Source organism: Pseudorasbora parva, chromosome 2 (assembly GCF_024679245.1).
Source record: "Pseudorasbora parva isolate DD20220531a chromosome 2, ASM2467924v1, whole genome shotgun sequence".
Taxonomy (NCBI): domain Eukaryota; kingdom Metazoa; phylum Chordata; class Actinopteri; order Cypriniformes; family Gobionidae; genus Pseudorasbora; species Pseudorasbora parva.
Window position 1 is genome coordinate 19,437,488 of NC_090173.1, and position 19,241 is coordinate 19,456,728.

At 37.7% G+C, this 19,241-nt stretch overlaps 1 protein-coding gene across 1 annotated transcript in view; it reads left to right on the forward strand.

The window, feature by feature from the left end:
* Positions 1-19,241, forward strand: part of tmem104 (transmembrane protein 104) — a 63,251-nt gene that overhangs the window by 35,177 nt on the left and 8,833 nt on the right. Inside the window, exon 9 of the mRNA XM_067458467.1 lies at positions 10,461-10,554. Coding sequence (XP_067314568.1) covers positions 10,461-10,554 — 94 coding nt within the window. The remainder of the gene's footprint in view (positions 1-10,460; positions 10,555-19,241) is intronic.

Below are 19,241 nucleotides of genomic sequence, written 5' to 3' on the forward strand. Positions count from 1 at the left end.
GACAAACGGCTGAGTGCAGCCTTTTCCCACAGTAATACCAATTATGAATACACAATTTTTTGTGATGCATATTAAGTTAATGATTTTTTTAGATGTTATGAGTTTTCATTGTCGTTTATGTGCATTTCTTTCTTTTTTTTCTATGAATCCACCTTAAACACACAGTAAGCAATTTCTGAGCTTTTCTCTTTTGTAATGTCTCTCAGCCACCTCTCTTTCTACAGTCTTTCTTCAAATCTCCCTCTTACTCACTCTCTCTCTCTCTCCGCCCCATCATGAACGGACATGCCTGCTGCTGATTGACTACTTATGTGTTGTGCTACTCAGTCTGATCCACTTTCTCACAAATCTTTATCTGCACATTTAGGCAAGCTGATGTTTTTTTTTGTTTTAAATAACCCAAATTTAAATAAAATAACATTAAGCTTGGTTTTTGTACATCTGGGTTTCTAATCAACAGATTGCATGTTCCGACACTGCATTTGTGAAACTTCAACTATCACTTTTGTGCCCTTGATCAAGGCACATAGCCTCAGCTTTCTCCAGGAAGACTGTCCTTATGACTTAATGTGGTGACGTGGTGTGAAAGTCATGCCAGCCCAGATCTTAACGGAAAAAAATATCCTTACCTATTTAGCTTCTGTTGAACTGGACAAAACGGAGAGATCTATGGTTACAAGAGAACTAAGTGCTTTGGTGAACTTGACACAGTATTACAAAGTCATGAGAATTAGTCCTGCTCCTCAGTGGCTCCTGCTGTTTTAGAAAGGTTTCAGCTTTGCTTCACACCATAGTTGCCAGTGTAATCATGCTGTAAATTACTCTAAATGGATGAATGGTTTCTTTAAAAAAAATATATAGACATTATTTTGCCAAAGGCCTTTAGAAGAGAGCTGTTGACCCATGAATAGCGGAGTAATGCAACTGTCCAGCCTTAATGAACACCGCCTGACTCACGACAAGCTCTTCCAAGGTGATTTATTAGCTCTGTGAATGTTAGAATACAGATTGCGCGATATGAATGAGAGTGAGGTGAGTTAGACCCATTACAACAGACTTGTTGATCATATTTAAAAGATTTTCATTGAGCCTAAATCTTGAGTTGGTGGTGTGTAAATTAAAAAGCCTTAAAACAAGCTAATTGGTTTTTATTGGTCTTAATTTTTTTTTAAATATGAATGTTCACTGTACAATTTAGCCTTGTACATTTGTGTTATTAAATATGTTTATAAAGCATGTGCTAGGCATTGCTGCAATTTCTAATGCACAAGCTTCATATCTTTGTTAGTATGTAAAAAAGACACCCAACACATCTATTTATTATTTATTTATATATTGTTTTTTTCTCTTAAGAAAAGTTATATTTATAAAATGTTGTCATGGATGGAGACCAATAAGGAAAAATGTTTCTAGAATAAAAAACAAAAAAAACAGTTGGTGGTCTTTTGGCCTTTCCTACTTTCAGATTCAAGCAGACAAATCCAATGACCTCTCCAAAGATTCAGATATAGCATTGATTTTATGACACTTCCTGTCTTAATATGGAAATCCACTGGGACAAACACATATTCATGTTTTCTGTTATTGTAAAGATCAATATGCAGGAAGATCTGTCTTGACAATTTTCCAGGAGTTCTAGGCATATTTGCTAGCCTGACAAGCCAGACCCACATCAAGATGTTTGGTCTGGAAACTCACCATAGACAGGGCTCAATCCGAGGGGAGGGATAAACGGTTGTCTTTCAAACTCCCTCTGCACACGATAGGATAGCGCTACAACCAACCATAGCAACGAAGGTGAAACAGAGCTCTTTGATAGATTAAACATTCGCCGTATCCGGTCGGCAAAACTCAGAACACATCTTCCCTTTTTAAGAATGACTTCAGTGCCGTTCTTTGTTTTTTTTCTCAGAGAAAAGCTTAACTCCAAGTCTTCCAGAGTCGTGGTCAAAGCTGATTCGAAAGATCGCCATTCGCCAGTTTCTGTGTTTACTAGAAGCACATAAACGCAACTCGGCCGTCGTCATTATGGCCCCGCCCACCGACTCTATAGACGATATGATTGGCCCGGCAAGAGTTAGGGGAATACAGCTCAGAAGGGTATTGAGAGTAGCTAGACGACACTCGCGGCAGATTAAATTTGCTGCCGCTAAGGTGCGTCTAGTTTTCAAGGCTACATATTTGCTGCTTTTTATAAAATGTTCTGCTTGGTTAGTTTATTGGATCATCAAAAATCATTGGGGAGAGACGGTTTGAGTCGGAACATGAACCCTCGTTTCCCTCGTGGGATCTAGGGGTAATATCTGTTCTAGACCATGCCATGTGTTACCTTGGAATGATCAATTAAGCTCTTTTTTAAAATTTTATTTATTTATTTTTATCCGTTGTTATGCATCATGAATTCCTATTGTTTAAATCCAGTATTCAGTTTTTGGCAATATGCTGACCTTGAACCAAAAAAAAAATCCTTATTTGCTTTTCTTCTTGAAGGATGGCTCAAGCTGTGGTTGCATTACTTTTTTTTTCTTTTTTCTCTCGTTTGTTTGCTTTCTTGAATGCATTTGTTACGCATTCATTTATTCATTAATCGAGCTCTTAATTGTGGCAGCTTATTGCAGCTCATTTTGGAAGTTAATGATGCTTCAGCCTGACAGATACAATGAGCTGAAAAAAGCTCAATTACGGAGTCATTATCGGTTCATAGTTTTTACACTGGATTTGTAGCTGGTTTATTCTGCCTGCTGTATTGAGTTATTAGCCTGTTTTACAGTAATGACTTTAAATTTGAGGTCAACTGCAAGTCAGAGGTTTGTAGGAAGTTCAGGTAAGGTAGCATAATGAGTGTTGAAGTTTAATGTTGTCCTGTTCATTGTGTATATGTGAAAATGAAAAGACAACCTGAATTAATTCTATGTTTTTTCATATTAGGGCATACAGAAAATATCTGGTCTATAACAGGTCTTAAAATTTGGTGAATTCAACCTCAGATGAACAACAACGCATGCCACATTACAGACAAAATATATCAAAAATAAAGAAGCCATGTATAACAGACTAAGTACACCTTATGGTTAATTTGCTTGTAGAACTATATTTAGGAGCTAAAGAAAATAACTTAAAGTAATAATTTTCTATATGAATTTATAAGTCTCACATCACTGTGGAGGGATTTTTGCCCAGTTTTATTTACAAAATTGCTTTATTGCTTTGAGGTTTGTGGGTATTTTTTTATGCACAGCTCTCTTAAGGTCCCGACACAGAATTTCAGCTGGACTTTGAGGAGTTCATCATGGTTATGTTCATAGACTTAAAGGTGTCCAGGTCCTGGTCATTGTGCTCACGTGCTTATCGATTGTGCCTGTGATTGGCAACAATGATAAACACACAGGAGTGTTTGAAAGCACACTGAAGTGTTTAAAAGGGTTTTGAAAGCAGGAGTGTTTTGAAAGCACAAGCAGGGATCAACCAGCAGACTGGTGGGCAGCTAGACGCTTGCATTCTGTGTAAGTGCTCTGAGAAAAGCAGCATTGATGTATACATCTTTTTAACGCTAAATCGTTGTAGCCAATCACAGACATATTTGATGAGCGTGTGAGCACATTGACCAATCAGAGGTGTTTACATTTTTGCTCAAAGCGTCACATTTTTAAATTTCAGTACCGATTTCGTATCATGCTCTGTACTTTTGACAGCACTTGGGTCTGTACTTCCAAACAAGCCATACTTGTTCAGTCTTTTTCAAATTGTACTGTCAATAATTTTAAAAATTGACATGTTAATCGGGGTCGGTAGATTCTGAGGTGTCGTTCTTGGTATTTTTGCAGTTTCTATGAGCAATGTACGGTCTGACCTTGGGGTGAATTTCCTGGGACGTCCACTCTTGGAAAGATTGGCAAAGAAGAATGATGTTTGGAAATGGCTTTGTAACCCCTCCCAGATTGATGGCAGCCACAATTGCATCTCTAAGATCATTCATGGTGTCTTTCCTCCTTGGCTTTTTAACACACTCCTGCTCCAGAGCAGCAAACTGGCAAAACTTCTGCTTTTATAGAGTTGGTCATGCTTGTTGATGATCAGTTAAAGCTGCACTATGCAACTTCCCATTCGCTGGATGGCGCCTATTCTAAACAAATGCGTAATTTGATGATGCCAAGTGTGAGCGCAGTATCTTGGGACATGTGATCTTCACCTCACAGCCGGTGGAAAATAGGACTCGGGCAGAAATTATGTTCATGGATGCGGTTATTAACGTTACTGTAGTGTCAAGCAGAGCAGGACCGAGTGTTGTGGAGTTACACAAACACACAGCTCACAAGCACCGGGACTTTTATTATGACGGGACGGGACACCGTCGCCGGGCGCACACTTCCGTGTTTAAGGTCATGAGGTAAAGCAGCTCTGTTTATCATCTTAGATACATTTAAGTGTGTTTAAAATTGTTATGACGTTCCTCTGTGCGTTCGCTCTGCATTGCTGTGACTCTTGTTCACACTGCTAAGAGTAAAGCGCTTCTGCAGAATAAAACCGAGGGTAACGCAGATATGACGCGATTGACAGGCGACTCCCTCAAAGGCTATGCTGAAACTTGGTTAAAATAGCAATTTTCTCACAATTTACAAATAGTTGGAAACATCTGGGATATTGTAAGAACTCAACTGAACAAAATATATAACACTGGCCTTGTGGTTTTTGGATATTTTACTGCAAAAATATTACATAGTGCACCTTTAATCAAAGGCATTTAGTTAACAGCATCTGACTGATACTTACCCTCTTAATTACTATGGAAGCAGTAAGGATGCACTTAGTCTGCCACGCATGGCGTCTCTGTTTTGGCATATAGTTTTTGTTAAATTAATGATGATACGGCATAATGTGTAATGTGGTGGTGTTCATCTCAGGTGGTATTTACCTCATTTAAAGAACTGCCAAGGACCAGATGCTTTTTATTATGTCCTGATGTGTAAAACCATAGAATTTAATAGTGTCCTTTCTTTTTTATATGACTATATGTGTATAGGTAGTATGTATGTTTTTAATAATAATGTAAATTAATAATTTTATATAATATCGCTTAATTTTATTTTAAAATGAATTTTAATTATATTATTATTAAAGGTTGGTCTCTAACTTAAGTTTTATTTTATTTTAAGAGTTTCAATTGATGGTTCTGTTGAGTATAAATTATTAAATATCATTCTTTAATCTGTCCGTTCTGTTGGCTGATGTAGTAGAAGTGTATCTGCTTTCCATGTTTTGATACTGTCTAGAATGTCTAACAAAGATTAGCACTGGAGACAAATGGCACTGGGATTTTGACACTGTGGGGATTGGAAATATAATCCCTTTTGTGCATGTTACTATCAGTTGAGTGATAATCCTGCATTCTGTGCCACCACATGGGCTCACCCATAGACACAAATGTACCCTAGAGCTGTCCACACTTGGTATGAAGTTAGGGGAGTACTTAAAGTAAACCATATACTGGCTTTGCTCACTGTAAACTTTTAACAGACGATGGCAGGTGTTATAGATCAGTTTCTGGAGTGCCACCTTGCCTAATTATGTAAGGGTGAAATATGTATTTTTGCATTTCCATTTGATGCCACAAGTTGCAAAAAATACTCAAATTGTTACGATATCTCAAAGATATTAGCTTAGGGATTTGTTATCCTGAATTTGGCGTGTTATGCCCTGACACTTTCAGCATCTCCCGGTGCCAAATAACGGTCACCGACTGCTGGTTTCATTTTACTCATATTGATGCGATAAGTCAAGTCCTGCTCTTCCGTCAAGCTTTTCACCTTTGCATTTTCTCATTAAATTTTTGGGTTTATCTCATTTCAGTCAAGTGTTGGTTTTAAATGAGCTCCGTATTGCTGAATTTGTTATCTGATATTGCTTTAGGAACATTACAGTCATCCTGAAGAAGATATCCATCTGTCAGAATGTCCCAATGACCACAATCTTCGGCCAGCAAAAGGTCAAAATTAGAATGGAAATTGACTCAATTGTTTACCCAGAAACAATATTTTGGTCCCAAAAGATAAAATATATAATAACAACATTAGATGTGCATATTCTTTTTCAAGAAAGGAATAAAAAGAAATCTAAATATTCTTCAAGGAATTTTTGGACTACTAAACTACTTATATTAAAGTATTTATGCATTATACAGTATCTGTAACACCCCCCCCCCCACACACACACACACACACACACCCCATATGCGTACTGCCAAGTTTGTTTTATTTTACAATCTACGACTTGAGCACTTTAATATACATTTTTTCCCAGAATACACGGGCAAGTAATATAATCCACAGGCTCCTTCATTCATTATTATTATTAATAATTTTTTTTTTTAATTTAGCCATTGAATATCTATTTTGATTTCTGGTTAAAAAAACCAATAGTACTAATAGTGCTGCTTGCTTAACTCTTCTGTGTCTTGGGGTTCATGCTTGGCTGTTTTACACTATTAGTGTGTTAATGAGCTCTGTTCTGATAACAAGTACAGTATGTCACGCTCTGTCTCTCTTCATGTCATGTCTGAGTCACCCAGCACCCCACGGCTCTCGCTCTTTCTGCTTCCCCTGATGCCCTCTCCGCCTGGCCCTGTCCCTCCATTTCTCCCTTCACTCCTATCCATTGCCAAACTTCCTTCCTGTTGTCCTTTCCTGGCTTGCGTTGTGTACCAGCGTGCCAATGTTGCACCATTTTAACTATCAGCCCCAAAAACACTCGTAGAATGGGAATGGAAATCCATTACTATCGCTCTGTCCTCCTGGCATGGGTGGATGAGCTCCTGTCAAGTTTCCAACCTTTCTGCCAGCGTCTCTTTTCAAATCGGAAACTGCAGCATATGTTATAAGTTAGGCTCCGAATAAGAAGCTACAGCAGGCCCGGCCATCAGTGCTGAAACTGGGTGATATGTTCGCTTAGACGTTGCTTCCAATAATGAAATTGTGCTGTTTTAAATTTTTGGTTGACATGAGATTGCGGTATTTTATGGCCATTCTGGGATGTAGGAGTTCTGCTCAGGAAAATATATATTTATGGTTAGGATTGCATGTGTTGCCAACCATCATGAAATGGTAGGGGTTGTATTTTTTTGTGTGGTGGGAGTGATGCAGGCATGCACTTTGATATAACTCATGCAGATAGCAGTGCTTTATGGGAATTCATCAGCGCATTTCTTGCTCGGTTCTATTATTCGCTTCGTTGGTTGTTCTCGTGCCTTTTATATCCATCATGAAAATAATGACTTTAATAGCTAATGAACAGTTGCCATTAACTATACTTTATACAACTATACTTTATTAACTTATTCCATTAAATTATTATCAACATTACTCACATTTATTATTTGTTTGTTTGTTGGTTTATTTATAATAACTCTTAAGGACCATCTTTGTCTTAAGGGATATTTCAAAATTTGTATAGGGCTGTAATCAACCAAAGAAAATCTTGGTTGACTGAAGTCCTAATTTTTTTTTATTAAAAACCGACAAAAAAAAACAAACAAACCAAAAAAAACTATAAATTAATTAGTTGCGCACTGTGCGCAGTACTTGTTCGCCTTGTTGTCTGGCTAAATTAATTAAAAATAAACATAAAAAAACTAGTAAGCTATTTGCAGTATATGAAATCGGTTTTGTCCTTTTGTCCTGATTATTTTGCACTGAAATGAGTCTGACACACGAGTCTGCCGGCTCTGACCGCGTTGCATTACGTGCCATCTGCGCAATATCATAGCCTATGATTTCCGAAAATATAGTACTGTTGTCAACTAGATTTCTGAAAATATGATACTGTTGTCAACTCGTGATATCACAAGAACTTTTGAGGAACATGCAACATACTTTAGACAATTGTTTTTGTCATATATATTATAATAACTGACCGTCACTATCATTTCAGCAGCTCTGATGAAATGAACGCTGCAAAAAATCATCCAATCCGAATTTTGATCGAGCCAGAATGTATCGACTAACAATCGACTGGGAGATTGCGACCCTAAAGTCTTCATGCAAGTCCAAACCTTTTCCTGCTCACGGGTTTTACTTCTGCTCTATTGTTTCATATCTCATTTAAACTCTTTAAATGAATGGCATATGAATTAAGAGCCTTCTGCTCTTTTGTCTTGTCCCTTCAGGGCTTTAGCTGTTGCCTCTCTGTCAGCTCTTTTATCAGGACAGACATTCAGGCATCATGATGGACTGTTATCTCACCCTCATCCTATCTGACTATACAAAAACCAAGACACTTCTCACCTCTCAAGATAAAGTATGAATGGTGTCATGATGATTTATAATTCACCGTTTAATGAGAGACGTCCATCAATAATGTGCAGTGTATTAATTAGAACAAACTGCAGTGTGTTAAATTGTGTTTTGGCTATTAATCTGACTCAAGTGGAGCCAGATTTATGGCCATAAACAAAATTTAACACTGCGATTTTAATCAAAATTGAATCGGGTTACTTAAATTTACATTCTTTCTTTCTTGAGAGATTTGTATTCAACTTTGTTGGAAAACAGAACTTATCTGTATGCTAGTGGTCTCGAAAAAACAAACAAATCACCATATGCAAAACAGTGAGTCAGAGCTTTTGTAAAATGAATCAGATTAGAGGTTAGTTTTAAGATATTACCACAGTGGTAAACAAAGACATGAGTCAGGAATATTAAAGTGTACTTTAACATCTTGTTGTTGTTTTTTTAAATGGACATTTAAAGATAACACATAAAAATAGACGTGCGGTTTCATAGGTGGGAGGCATTTGCCTTATTATAACATGTATTTAGGACAGATAACTCCATGCCATAATTTGACAGTGCTGTAAAATGATAACCAAACATGATGGGAAATCTTTTAAAAACACAAAAGTTTCATTTAATGTAAGTAGTTGTGATTGTAGTAGTCAGATCCAGAGTAATGATCCATGATTATGCATACTAGGACTTGGAGGTCCCGTTCTTTTTGCAGCTGTCTATGAAGATGGTAAAGTCTGGAATATATATACCCAATAGGTTATCGCATCTCTCATCAACACTCAATCCAATGCAGTTTATTAGAAATGATTCGCGTATCTACTTGCCTACACAGAAGCAATTATGTGTAGCATGAGCAGTCCCATGCAGACTCTGTGATAGGGGTGTGACAGTGAGGACATTTTCTATGCTGTAAGCTGGACAGTGGAGTTTTTTCGGTTTTCCACTCCACTTTTAAATCGCTTATGAATGCCTGTGCGCATTTTAATTTTGCTTAATTAGGGGCAGTTCGGGGATCGCAAGCGCTCTTGAAAGGTGGGTTCATTATTATTCTTGATGAAAAACACATCAAAACAGTGCAATGACAATCTTACTTACATACAACAAAACTTTTATTAACAAAAGGAATAAGCAAGGCAGCCCAATTCGTGTGGTGTGTTTAAAGGTGTGTGTGTAAATTAGCAGTGTTCCCTCCGAAGTTTACAGATGCATTAATGTTTCCAGGTTCCCTATTAACATTGGGTTTAACCCCAAATATCGCCAAATAGGTGCTTTTACATTTGGCTTTTAAACCAAATCTTCTGTGCTTGTTTTTTCAGTCAGCTCGCCTCACTCTCGTCATGTGATGAATTCAATTTGACTGCTGTGACCCTCGTTTAACTCATGCTGCAACAAGCAGACACGTTCAGTTTTTGATTGTAGTGTTTGTTCTCTAACTGAACTGAATGATTATTGTTACTATAAAAAAATTATAATAAATTGACAGTGGGTAGGGGGTGGTGCCACGGTGGGCAAGTGATGTCCAGCTGAACACTGTGTAACTACAGTAACATACAATTCGGGATGGTAAAAAAGAAAGCGACCCAGGAAACAACAATTGAGGACACGCTTCAGATCTTATTCTTGCTTCTCGGCAAGAGAACATTTGGCTGTTTGTCACAAGACAAAAAAACATTGTGTTGCAACAGTTTTGTTTCAACTGTATATAAAAACATGGTTGTCATTCCTCTTGTAGCACGTGCAAGTGACGATTCTCTATCAACCAATCAATTTTCTGCAGGGAGTCTAGCTCCACCCTTAAGTACAGGACTACTGTGCTAGGTACCCTAAATGAAGGGTCCCAAAAAGTGGTACGGTTCAGTATTTTAGTACCATTCACAACTTTCGACAATCGAAACGGAAATAATTGTGTACTGAACTGTGGCGCTCTGTAGAAACAAGCCATTAATATATGGCTAGAAAAGGCATGTCTGCTAGTTTTGGCCTTTCAGTAATGCAGTAGGTCTGTCTATGCGAGATGTTCATGTCTGTAGGATATTCTACTGTGTACCATGTGAAATCATGTTTCCTAGTTATTTAAAGGTCAACATACCACAGAATGTCTACTGAGATATACCTCAATCTCCTTCTTTAGAAAAAAAATATTTTCATTGATTTGTTTTCTGTATTTTTATTTCATTTCAGGCTATCTTCACACTGTGTTTGGGGCCCTTCACCTTTTTTAATGCACAGAAGACCAAATACCTCCAGATCCTCACCTCTGTAATGAGATGGATTGGTAAGTTTCTTAGTATTTTTTTATATTACATATTTATTTGTATATTATTTTATTTTATGCAGTGTACAAATAATGTTTTTGTTATTAGGTTGCAACAAAACGTAGCCTGTTGTATTGAAGATGTAACATATGGACAAAATAAATGACAAAATAAATGTAGGTTTTATGAAAGCTTCAGAAGAATCTATATATCGAACAATCTATCGTATGTTTTATTTATTTATTTATCTATTAATTATCTTGCCTCTTAAAGGTACGCTATCATGGTTAGTACATTGTTCCCCTCCTCTGGTGTATAGCTAGGGTCTGTCCATCATAAATGAGTCCCGCTCCATGTCTCCGCCTTCTGTCTCCCTCATACTTCAGCCTGACAGCTTAGACAGGCCGTCTCAGGCGTGATTGGGCAGTCAGTTACCAGATGACAGGCCCAAAATAAAACCGCCCATCCTTACCGGCCACTCAATTCACATGCGCACTGAATTGTGGCTCCTGCTCCCATGTGCATACAGTGGTGAAATGAACATACAACACGTGTGCTTGCGCAAATATTCTCAGTGCTCACAGAGCCTCAAAGAAACAACCATATGCCCTTGTGCTCACCTTTTCTGTCCTCTTCGTCTCATTGATTCACATTGAGACGTGAATTAGTCTTTAGCGTTTTTCTAAAAGACAGAAAATAAAGGCAGTTGTTTTAGCTGTGTAGGTTTCGGTAATGCTTTCAGTAGGCAGCATCGCATAGCAATTACTCAAAATGTATGTATCAAGTAATGTATAGACAGACTGCAGAAATCTGCTGATTAGCACGCACACCCATATTCCTGCCATCTGTGTTTTAATGTATTGCCCATTTAAGTGCACTATAACCTGAGGGGCGAAGTAGCACATCCTGCTTGCTTCAGCAACATACACTGCTGAATGCAGGTGATGAACTTCACAGCAGTGCTGTTGTTTTTCTAGTGGGAACTGTTTTTCCACGATGTGTTCATGTTCTTTTAGTCATTTGAATCAATATGGTGGTCATTTGCACAGTGCATGTATTATGCATGATTCACTCGATCAGGAAAGACATCACTCGTCTAGCTGGTTGCAGTTTGCTTTTTGCTTTGCAGTGCAGTTTTTTCTCTTTTTGCAGGAATATATAATAGGTGCCCTGTGGTCATCATTTTGTACGTGTGCTACTCTTCCCTTTCTCTATTGCTGTTTTTCCTTCCCCTTTTCTCATCTTCCAAAGAGCTGAAGTAATTATTTGATAGTGTGATTTACAGCCATTTAGATCTAGAACTATGGTATCTGCAGGCTCTAAAGTATTAATGACTTAAACTTTAAAAATCTTAAATATCTTTAATATAAAAACTAATTTTACAATATTGAATATCACATTTCTTCTTTTTTCATCTATATTGACCATTACTAGCCATCATATATTTAATATATTTGTTATATATATATAATTGTACAAACTGTATCATATACAAATAAATACCTTATTTTTATTATTATTTTTTATATTTAGACATATTTAAAAGACTGGTTTGTACAAGGTTAGATGTTCTGCAAGGGTTTCCCGTACAGAACAATATTGATTCACAGACAAAACAAACAGAACATGTCCCCTCATCACCTAAGAAAACACAAACAAAAAGGCAAAAAATTTAAATCTTGCCTAAATAAAAATGAATTAATGGAATCCAGCAATAGTCAAGGGTTTTAGTTCCCTTTCTATGACTCTCATTAACATAAACATTTGGACATTTAATGTGCAGAGTGATCCATGAACTATCTCAGTTTGTAATTCATGTAAAAAAAACAGTCCTATCCATGTTAATGGAACTTGGAAGCCAAGTGAAAATGACCAATTTACCGTAGACTCACCATAGATTGAGCCACTGGTATTTATCCCTGAAGAGTAAACCAGGTAGAGAACAGCTGCCATATCTAATCGAGATGTGCTCAAAGCCTGAATCTAAATTCAGGAAGACGCGCCAAATGAAAAATGCATTGTATGGCGCCCCTAAAGGGTCAGTTACATTACAGAGAGATGGCTGACAGGACTTTATCGGATGATTTGGTGCTCAACAGATCCTGAGCATCATTGACACATACCTTATCTTTAAAAATGTGTGGTCAGTACCGCCGCTGCCTATACACGGAGTACACGTAACTGCAAATTCGAAAGAGATTTCAAATCCCCATATATTGAGACTGGCTCCCTGATGCCTGCAAATTATATACAATATAGTTACTAGATTGCTAAGCACATTTTCTTCACCCTGTCCTTTTAGGGACTTGGTAGAATGCGTAATTTCCTTTCTGAACACAGTATTTGGCTTCAGGCACATCCCTAATATCTAATATACAGTGAAGATGTGTTTAGTTTGTAGTATATTTCTGCACAGACATTATAATGACCAACATTTGCAGTGAATATAAATAGTTTTAAAAAAAAAAATAGTTAGTCTTGAAATGGTTCCAATAAAAACTGTTTATTTATTATGCAGCTTTCTGGAAAACTTGATCCTGATTGGTCAGTTGCAGCATTCTGCGGATAGATATTTTTGTATAATGATGCTATGAAGTGCACATTTTACTGTTGTCCCTGGCTGCTAATTTCTACATATCGATACAAGTCTCATATCACTCCATGGCATCTTTCTTTCCTTCCACATAATACAATAATTTGATCTCAAATCAATATCTCATGCCCATTTAATATATTTTGTAATAACAGGGAGAATATACTGACAAGCAGTCATTATCCCAAAATAAACCTCTTTAGAGTGATTCAAGACGTTTTTATGCCCTGGTCAACATCTCAAGGGTTTATTTTGTAATATGAACGGTTAACTGTACTTTTATTCATTATATGCTAACGGTTAACTGTACTTTTATTCATTATATGCTAACGGTTAACTGTACTTTTATTCATTATATGCTAACGGTTAACTGTACTTTTATTCATTATATGCTATTCGGTTGTTAAGGCTGACGTCACGCGGCAGTGCTTCCGGGTCCAAACGCTCTATCTTATATCACAAGAAATACTACAAATGGTGCTAATATACACACACAATGTGGTGTGATACTACAAAAAAAGCTATAATCATAACCTTTTCTCCATACCAAAATTCCAGACGGCCAGACAGTGATTCATCTTTTTTAAATCGTTAAAATATTAATGTTTGAGAGACTGTGAGCACAGAGACTATTGTGTAGACTGTAAGTATTTAAAATGTTAAACTTTTTTAAACGTTTGATGTTTAATATGAATAAACAGCGCTAATAAACGGCCGTCGATAGCATTCTTAAGTGAAACGAATTTAGGCTTTGACCCAGAAACAGTGTTCCTTGCGCCACGACTTAACAGGCGGATACACCAAGTTCCCTCAGTGTTTTCTATCATTCTTCCACATTTTTCCCTTTCATTGATGAATATCGGCGTATCTGTACATTAGTGCAGCCAGACAAACTTCTCATGCTGATTTCTAAAGATTTGCCAATGGGTTGGTTCAATAGGTTGACCAGTCACATATCAAATCTTTTCCTCTTTCCATTTACTCTTTCCAGTTTTGTGCTTTTTTTTCTCCATTATCCTCTCTGTTCTCAGTCATTACTCACAGCAGACAGCAGGACAAGCAGGCACGTCCCTTGTGTGCCTGTTCACCCATAATGCACAGGAGGAGAGACCGTGCCTGCTCCTGTGTCAAATGAGATGTGGTAAGTAGGGTTCGGTTCAATTGGCCCCAGTGGAGCCACATTGTGTTTTAGCCTCAATGCCATCTACTGCCAGTGCCGTCACTCTGCTGAACCTTACGTACCAGAAAGCAGATCTCAATTATTAGCTCAATGACCACAACAGCCTCATACTTGACTTAATGCTGCTTGTTGTGTGTCGTTACTCATCTAGGCACAGATATAAAACCTCAGCAGTCTCAGAACCCATGGCCCTTCACAACCACTTGTATGAAAAGCAAGAAGCGGCTTGTTTATCAAGAACACGGTAATAGTGTCTTGTATGCAAAGCTGTGTATCTTCACATGCATTATTTAAAGGCAGTTTTATTGCAGGGGTAATTTAAATGGGAAGGATCACCTCCTCTCAGCACTGAAGTAGAGAACATTTATCAGATTTTGACACGTAGAGCGAAATGAGTCGGTGAGGTTGGCGCTTTAATTCATATTTAGCAGGAACATTGAGGAACGGACAAAGAGCTTGTGATTTACTCACTGGAGATTAATGACTTTGTGTTGAATTTCTGTGGTGGGCTACAGAACGTTTCATGGAGACTGCATTTCTGTTAATGCAAGGGGCTTAACAAGACTCAATCGGTGTTGTTCAGGTTGAAGACATCATTGCATCCATATACGTTCCTGTATCTCAAACAATAGAGAATGGCACTCACAGTTCCATGGGTTGAGTTCCCAGGGAATTTATAAACTGGAAAATAAATAAATCACTTAAATGCAATTTAATTCGCTTTGGATAAAAGCATCAGCCAAATGCTTAAAGGTTAAGTTCACCGAAAAATGAAATTTATGTCATCAATGACCATATGTGACTTCACATATAGTTAATTATGTGTTTAATTAGTTAATTAGAATCTCTTGAAGCATCAAAAAAACATTTTTGTCCAAAAATAACAAAAACTACGACTTTATTCAGCATTTTCTTCTCTTCCTGGTTTGTGTTTAATCCTCAAATAAAGATTCAAACGGTTATGAATCAGTGTATTGATGAATTAATACACTGATTCATAACCGTTTGAATCTTTATTTGAGGATTAAAAACAAAACCAGAAAAGAAGACAATGCTGAATAAAGTCGTAGTTTTTGTTATTTTTGGACCAAAATGTATTTTCGATGCTTCAAGAGATTCTAATGAACTAACTGATGTCCCATATGGACTACTTTGATGATGTTTTTATTCCCTTTCTATATGTATCATAAATTATAGGACAGTTGCTGACCGCTAAAATGAGCTTCTCCTTCATCTAGCCACTGCACTGAAGAGTGCAGTTCACGTGCATAAACTCCACTGACTTCATTCCTATTGGTTATTGCTATTGAAAGTCACTCTTCATTTACATAAAGTTGAAATCACCCACTCTCCATTGAAATTCTTGGGATTGTGTCACTGCGTGTCGTGGGGCTTAAATGTAATGTGGAAATGTGAAAATATAAATGTGATCATTCTGCAAAGGATGCAAAGAATTAATCTAGATGTGGCCCCTTCACGCCATGTGGGTATGTGTGAGCACATAGGTCCGCCACCAAAATGCTGTAATTACTAATTTGATAAAAATAATGCCGCAATTTTGACTGTACAGTTTAGTTTGCATATCAAAATATAATTTCTAAGGCTTTATATTTAATTGTGCTGCATTTCTCTAAAGGTGTGTGTACACTTCAGTCTTAGTTGTGTCCACACAGCTTTTTAAGTATACTCGACCTCAGATGAGTGCGGATGGACTAGTTCGACACCACATGCGCAGTGCAATTGCTTTTCTGTACTCTACGAGACACCAGAGGGCAGCACTGGGTCATGTCATTTACAAGATATTTGCTTGGAAGGATAGAAGTAAAGTAGATCTGCCATTTTATGCAGACAACAAGAAACGATACTAAAATGATGGAAAGTGATATGCTGCTTTGCTTACCGTTCTTTAAACATTTTTTTTTTTTAAATCACTCTTTCTGCACTCTTCTTTGAACAATACATCACAACTGCGTATTGCCACCTAGTGGCATTTTCACCGGCCACAATTTTGCAGTTTGGAAATTACATTTTATATGATTAAAGTTGACTTTGGCATGCCTAAATTACTTGATTTTGAGTCATTTTACTTGATTTTGAAGATTTAAAACCCTCTCAAACTTTCAGATGCGGAGTGAAATAGCCTACTCTACGTTAAATTAAGCTTCACTACACGGAGCTACCCCCTATAGGAAATGTAGCAAGCTAAGCTACAGCAACTTGGCAAAAGTAGTTTACTATATCTAAGCTAGTTTTTATTTATTTAGTTTTACATTGAACCAACTTCATTCCAATCAACGCTATCTCTGTGATCAATAAAATTCGACAGACAAAAAAGCAGATAGCCATGCATACTTTTTCAGTTAGGCTATTCAAAAATTGTCGAAATCGATTAGGCAACACAAACATGTGATCCATAATATAAAACCAGGTGTCGAGAGTGTGTGTATGCTCATCTGTAGCCTATGTGTATGATATGTGTTTGCATTTATGCTCAATTTAGACTTGGGCACTTTTGCAGGAAACTAGGTTAATTTGCAACTCAACTCAGCTCAGCTCAAAGTAAGCTACAGTAGCAAAATAATTAAGACCTGCTCCAAATAGTACCAACATGGCACATAACAAAACGTGCCTAAATGTGTGTCTGTGTGTGTGTGTGTTCTCAAAGTTTTATTCATTCATATCAAGAGGTGGCCAGGCTGGACCCCGATGCTTTTAATAAGAGGTGTTTATTCAAGAGACACAATAGATTCTTTTAAAACTTGAAGACGATTTCTCTTTTGTCAGCGCGCGGATGACGCGCGTGCAACAGCGAACTGAGCGCTCGGAAACAAACGTCAACTACTAGATGCGCGTATCCAGTGCATGCGTCGAAACCCGTCTCTCGGCGCTCATTGCCAAAGGAAGGAACGTAGAAAGTGAAGTAGGCCTATATCCGCGACTTGGCAGTTGGTTTCCAATTTGAGCTTGATCTTCAGAAATTTTAGCCACTGCCCAACACTGACAAGGAGAACTGATTGTGCGTGTGCCAGAGCTTCTGCAAGCTTTTGTTGTCATTCAGCACGATTCCGCCTATCCCGCCTTCACTTACTGCAAGTTGATCGATAAAGAATTGTAAGACAATTTTAATTTTGTGATACGACGGTCTTCGCATTTCATTTGGCTGTAGGCTGAAATTATATTCAACCCGCCAAAGTGGCTAGTGGGAGTGGCTGCCTTACCCGCCACAGCTGAAATCTACCCGCATTTGGCGGGTGTTAATGTCAAGCCCTGAATGTAAGGTACTGTGCACTTTTCGCACAAATGCTCACTCTGTGACATTTTTCTCTCTCTTTTTTTAAACAATGGAAATGCATTTTTTGCTACTGTAAAGTGTGTTTCTATGTGCACAAACATGATAAATTGATAATGAAATTTGTCAATTATTTTTAATATTTGATTGATTCTTGTGTCCCTACATCAAATAGACATCAGCACTAAGGATATAGCTGCAGTTCTATTTAAATGTTGAGGGTTTCCCCTTATTTAAAGGCGTCCATTGAAAATCAGACTTTATAGTGTTTTTATTGGTCCGATATCCTGTAAAAGGTGTTGTCTGAAACCACATATTTTGCAGCAGTGTAGTTTCAAGGTGTGCTGAAATATAGCTGTGCCTTAATGAATACCCCGGGCAATGGTTCAGCTCATAGAGCCTGAAAATTGCTCTCAAGGAAAATGTGTTGGTGCCTCTCATTTTGCAGGGCCTGCAAAATGGACAAGCTACAAACTACCATACACTGCTTTCCTTAACAGACCATAAAACCACTCGCTCATTTGCTTGAAAATTCAAGAGGATCATCAACTGGCCTAAAAAGGTTTTGGCTATCCATATTGTGGATGCTCTCTACTGGGTTTCTTGTCTAAACTGTGGTAAAATATGTCCTAATTTGCCTCCTTTATGAGTGGTTTAATTACTTAAAAAATTAGGTGCAGAGTAAAGTTTAAGCGATTAGGGAGATGTATGTATGCTGTGTATTCACTCTGTCACATGAGCATTTTCATTTAGTAATTAACAGAACTATATCACAAAGACAGTCCAAAAAAATGAATTCATGATGATTCTGAGTGACCTTTTTTGGCAGCACAGAATAGACTGTTTCTCTGCGCTGTAGTATAGGGGTTAAAGATCTGGACTGGGTACTGAACCAGAAGGCTGATTCTTAATGGGTGATCACCATTGCACCCTTGAGCAAGACCATATTGATCAGATTACTGTTTTTTTTCCCACCCTCAAGTATGAGATGGTTGTCTTGAAACAGCATTCCTATCAAACAAACACACTCCTAAACCAATGGGTGGCTATGAGTGAGAGACATATAATAAATGTTATATATATACTAATATATACACACACACATACACCATAGAGACTGCTTAGGGGCCGGTATTAGTGGGCACAGTGGTCGAATCCAGCTCCGCATATTGATGCATTGAGTCTTCAACTATTCAGGGTCACCCCTAGTATACATGTATATGTGTGTGTGTGTGTGTTGTAGCGACTCAGGCGAATCAAACACACAATCGCCAGTTACATTTAACAAATATGTTTTGAAAGTTGTGCTCACTAGCAGACCTTCCCCCAACACAACAGAGGGAGATTCTTCGTTACCCTGGAAACCATCTGATAAGATGTTTTATGGCCCCAAAAGAATTTGGCCACATGAAGCTTCAGACACAAAGAGTTTAAGACACAGAGCTTTTGCCTCAAATTATAGACAAACCATCTATAAATGAACATGCACCCCAGGACATTATATGTAAACACATAACTGTCTTGTAAAATGTTTATTCTGTATGGTATTTTGCATCTTTTTGTCTGTGTCTTAACAAAGTACTAGTTCTGTAATTACACTGGCACTGGCACTGGCACTTAAGCCATGCCACCAATGCAGGCCCTC